This window comes from Corapipo altera, unplaced genomic scaffold (assembly GCF_003945725.1).
Source record: "Corapipo altera isolate COAL_440 unplaced genomic scaffold, ASM394572v1 77129, whole genome shotgun sequence".
In the NCBI taxonomy this organism is placed as follows: Eukaryota; Metazoa; Chordata; class Aves; order Passeriformes; family Pipridae; genus Corapipo; species Corapipo altera.
Window position 1 is genome coordinate 1 of NW_020887105.1, and position 4,769 is coordinate 4,769.

At 51.5% G+C, this 4,769-nt stretch overlaps 1 protein-coding gene across 1 annotated transcript; it reads right to left on the reverse strand.

The window, feature by feature from the left end:
* Nucleotides 1–231: 231 nt before the first annotated feature.
* LOC113941469 (alcohol dehydrogenase 1-like) lies at nucleotides 232–4,763 on the reverse strand. The gene is made up of 9 exons (XM_027632623.1): nucleotides 4,640–4,763; nucleotides 3,319–3,420; nucleotides 2,940–3,081; nucleotides 2,536–2,623; nucleotides 2,201–2,420; nucleotides 1,818–2,078; nucleotides 1,392–1,527; nucleotides 909–1,047; nucleotides 232–476 (listed from the first exon to the last, which is right to left on the reverse strand). Exons 1-9 carry the CDS (start codon nucleotides 4,655–4,657, stop codon nucleotides 452–454), a joined length of 1,131 nt encoding a protein of 376 aa, XP_027488424.1. The 5' UTR covers nucleotides 4,658–4,763; the 3' UTR covers nucleotides 232–451.
* Nucleotides 4,764–4,769: the final 6 nt, after the last annotated feature.

Consider the following 4,769-nt stretch of genomic DNA (forward strand, 5'->3'; position numbering starts at 1 on the left):
CTTTGGTTGAGGCTGCAGCATTCACCCAGCTGAGATGGGGACAGAGAGGCGTGACAGAGCTGGGGACAGAGCTGTCTGAGGTGGGTGAAGGTGGGAGGCAGTGGCAGTGGAGGGGCAAAGGCAGCTGCTCACTGCTGAGACCAGGGGTGTGGTGGAAGGGCCTGCGGGATGAGGAGGAGCTCCTCGTGCCCCGTGGGACCTCTGTTGATTGAGTGCACTGCGTGGGACGAGTTTGACTGAATCCCTTTATTGGTAAAAGCGTTTTATCAGAAGAGGGATGCTTCTAGGTCTTGCCTGGGCACAGGAGGACCAGCAGCAACACCAGCATAGGCGAGTTCCTTATTCTCGTCTTCTTGTGCCCCATCAGGTGAAGGGCTGGTTGAGAAGGGGCTGGGCCAGGAGAGCATCTGCTGGGCTGGTGCCTCCTCTCAGCTTTCCATGGCTGTGTCCCTCAGAAGAGCAGGACGCTGCGAATACTGAAAAGTGGAAGGGAAGGGAGGGTTTTCTGGTGCTGCGGTTCAGGAGCAGGCAGCGGGGTCAGCAGGTGCGCCTGGGGACCGGCTGCCTTCTTTCCCTGCAGCCTCTTCCTCACTCAGCTGCATGAGACGTGCAGCAGTGGGGGAGCCTTCAAATCTCTGCTGAAGGGAACCCCTCAGATGATAAGGACACAGGATCTCGGTTGAGCTGAACCATGAGCTGCAAGGTTCCCTGTGCTGAACGTGGGCTCTTCCCTCTGCGTTATGGCAGATTGTCCCCACACTCGGCTCTGGGCCCTGCTTCCTCAAAAGACTCAGGTGCTTTTTGAGAAGACAGTGTTGCATGCTGTGCCTGCCAAGGCATTTGGGCTGTTTGACTTTTAGGAGGAGGTACTGTTTGCTGTGCCTCGCTCCTGCTAGTCAGGGTCTCACCTTTTTCCTGCCCGTAACAACTCAAATCCCTCGTTCACTTTAGCGAAGGGCAGCGTGTGCGTGATCAGCAAGTCTGAATTGAATTTCTTCTCCAAATAGCTGGAAACTAGTTTGGGCATACAATCTCTTGTCTTCCAACCTAGAAAGAAGAGCAAGCAGCTACAGTGAATGATGGGAAAAATGCAGTTTTCGGAAGGAAGTGTTACTGTGAGGGTCAGGATTGAGGGACCAGTACTGGTGCCACTGTCTTGTGTAGCAATTTCCCCTCTTTGGAATGGGTGGGATAGCATAGGCAGTTGTATGTGTTATACTGTATGAACTTTACAGGTTTAGTAGCATTTTTATTAGCATTTTTGATGCTATTCTTTAATGCAGTGCTCCTCTTTAGTTCACTTTTTCTTGAAAATCCTCTTTTATTAGGATTTTTAAGCTGCCATGAAAGGAAAAGCTGAAATTTCTAAAATGTTTTCTTAACTTTCATACCTCCAAGCGTTGACCCCTTCCATGTACGCCCAGTCAGCAGAAGCATAGGATCGAGGGAAATCTCTGCAGCCGAATCCGGTACCCCAATCATCACACAGATGCCAGTGTTCATATTGCAGGAGGCCAGGGCAGCAATCTGATGGGACAGGGACGCGAGTTAGAGAAAGCACTGGTGAGTTGGTCAGAAAATTGTTCTTTCTGAGCTGTCATCTGGCCCTCCCTGCTCATCTGAAAACACATCCTCCCTTGTGCAGGAGACACTGAGAGTTCGAGGCCTCTTTTAGGACCTGTACACAGCTTTCTCTCACAAAGGTATGCCCAGCAGTGCAGGCAGCAGGCAAGGAACTTCCCACCTGCATGACTTTTTCCCTGATGGCAGCCTGTGAATGATCTGGGAGGGAAGACACGTGCCAAAATGCCACCTACCATGGTTTCTTTGAGGCCAATGGCCTCAAAGGAGTAGTCCACCCCCTGTCCTGTCATCTCAGTGAGCACCTCCTGGATGGGCTTCTGGCAGTCTCGAGGGTTGATGCAGTCGGTGGCTCCCAGCTCCTTGGCCTTGGCAAACTTGTCCTTGTTGATATCCACGGCAATGATGCGGGAAGCTCCAGCTGCCTTGCAGCCCATGACAACAGAGAGGCCAACTCCTCCGAGGCCGAAGATGGCACAGGTGGAGCCTGCCTTTACCTGCACAGCACGGGGCCCTGTGAGTCCCCAGCATGAGGAGGATGAGGAGGAGGAGGAGGAGGAGAGGGGTTGGTGAGGGTGCGAGGGCAGCCTTGGGGTGCTCGACACGCCTGAACACCAACCTTGGCAGTGTTGATGGCAGCCCCATAGCCTGTGGAAAACCCACAGCCAAGCAAGCAGACTTTGTCCAGAGGTGCTGCAGGATCTATCTTGGCAACGGCGTACTCTGGGACCACGGTGTATTCTGCAAAGGTGCTGACCCCCAGGAAGTGGTGGATCTGCTTCCCTTTGCAAGTGAACCGGGTGGTCTTGTCAGGCATCAGGTTTTGTGGTTCAGAGAGACTGTGGAGAGGAGAAATCATTTGTATTTCATTGACTAAAGCACTGATGGGGGTGTCGGACTTGTTGTCAGACAGCCAACCTCATGTAGGTGTAGGGGAAGGTGAAGCAAACTCACTGGCATTTCAGGCAGTAATTGGATTCAGGATTCAGGCAGAAGCTGCATTCCCCACACTGAGGGAGGCAAAGGGGAATGACTTTGTCTCCTGCAACAAAGTGATCCCTTTTTGGTACCTCTTGCTAAGCAGGCCCTGAGGGTGCTGGAGCACCTCTGCTGAGCTTTCCAATTGCAGCAACCCGCCACAAACCCTTCTCTTCCTCTGTCAGGATGAAATGCTCTAAGCCCCACTCATGTACATGAGGAACGGACCAGGAAAGTGTATGTGACAGTTCAGTGCAATGAGTGTGCACTCAGATTTTGAGCCACTGATTCAGGAATGGGGAGAAGTTTCTGAGCTGTTGGCAGCTTCATCCACTCTGAGGGCTGACTTGTGCGCATGTGTTTGTGTGTGCATTGATTACCTGGTTTCACAGAGGTCACTCCTTCTCCAACACTTTCCACAATCCCAGCTCCTTCATGGCCTAGGATAACTGGGAATTCCACATTAGGAAAGCAACCTTTCAAAACGTGTTCATCTGTGTGACAGATGCCGGTGGCCACAATCTGTTTGGAGGGGAAAGAGTAGATGATGAACTTTAGAAACAGCCCAGCCTTTGTTTAACTGAATTTGTGCAATGATTTTCCACAGGACTTCTCTGGACAGTTAAGGCCTATGGGCAGACCCCAGGCCTTCTTATATGGGTTATATTCTTGTGGCTATAATTTGGTTATATCCAAATTATAGCCACAAGAAGTGCAATTCCCGCAAGGGAGAAAAAAATTATTGAAATGTCTTTTTACCTTGATCCGGACTTCACCTGCCTTTGGAGGTGCAACCTCCACCTCCTCAATGGAGAGTGGGTGTCCTGCAGCCCAGGCAACAGCAGCTCTGCATCTGATAACCTGGAAGCAACCGAGAGGATTACGCCGCATGGGAATGTTCACCTTTGGCAAACTGCTGGGGACAGTTGTCCTACAATCACCAAACCTACAGCTGCCCAACACGTGTCTCTGCACACTGCAATGCACTCATGGAGCTACACAACTGTCCTGTGCTGTTTCCTGGGGGACTTGCTGGGTGGGTGGGATGTGGTGGGAGAGCAGCAACATGTGAGTGCTCAGCTGTCCATGAAACCAAGTGCTGTTCAGTAAACACTGGCAGAGTGTGAAGAGTGAAATGCAAAGCCCAAGTGACCAGTCCATAGAGAGTAAGGGTTGTGTTTTCCCTGGAAACCGAAAAGAATCCACGTGCCTTGTGTCTGCAGGACAGGGCTCTGTGGGTGACAGCAGGGCAGCAGGGCTGAGGTGCTGTGGCACAAGAGAGGCTGTGGGCCCTTCCAACAGCACTGAGTGCTGATATCTGCCTGGCCTTGGACTGGTCTGTGCTAAGGAGAAGCTGAGGATAGCTCTGGCCCCTCTCATGTTTGCCATGTAAACACCAAGTGAGTTCCAAACTGGCTTTTGGTAGGTGACATGGAGAAGATCCCTGAAGGGAAAAGACTCTGGTGTACTAGACAGATGTGACAGCAACACAAGCACTTCTGCAGCTTCAGCAAGAAGAACAGTACTTTGAGTGTCAGTGGGCTGAAGGTAACTAAGAGGGCTTAGGAAACAGTCCATGTCTGGCTGGCAACTGGATAATTGCTTGCCTTACCAAAGCGATGCTTTGTGTGTGACATCACACAAATCCTGCACCGATCAACCCAAAACTGCTCTGACATCAGCAAAATGGAGCTTGAAGCTTGAAAAAAGTATCACCATGGACAAGGCTGAATGCAGGAGATGAATGGCTGCAAGATGGAAGAGCTATATTTCCTGCCAAAGCAGGAGCACAGAGTGGGATTGAGCAGGAGGGTGTTTTCCAGAGCAGTACAATTCAGTATCTCATTCCTGAGCTGGTGGGCAGGACAGAGGAGAAATGCACTACCTAATGCAGGTACTGACAGGTGCAGTTGTAGGAAAGCAGAAGCTCATGTAATTCAAAGGGGTTTGGAAGAGCTGGGGGAGTAAGGTGGGAGGAGAGAGGGCATGCAATAGCAGTGCACAGGCTGAGCCATTTGCAGAGTATTCCCCCAAGAGCAGGGCAGCTCGGAAAGGAAGATGGAAAAGGCATTGTCCTTACTTTTCCTGAAGTGGCCATGTGGTCTTAGCAGAGGCGTTCCCGTTGCTGTATCAGGCTGGAGGGAAGCTGCTGCCTGTCTGGCCGAAGCTCTGTGTTGTAAAGTCCCCCAGCTGTGGAACTGGAGCACTCC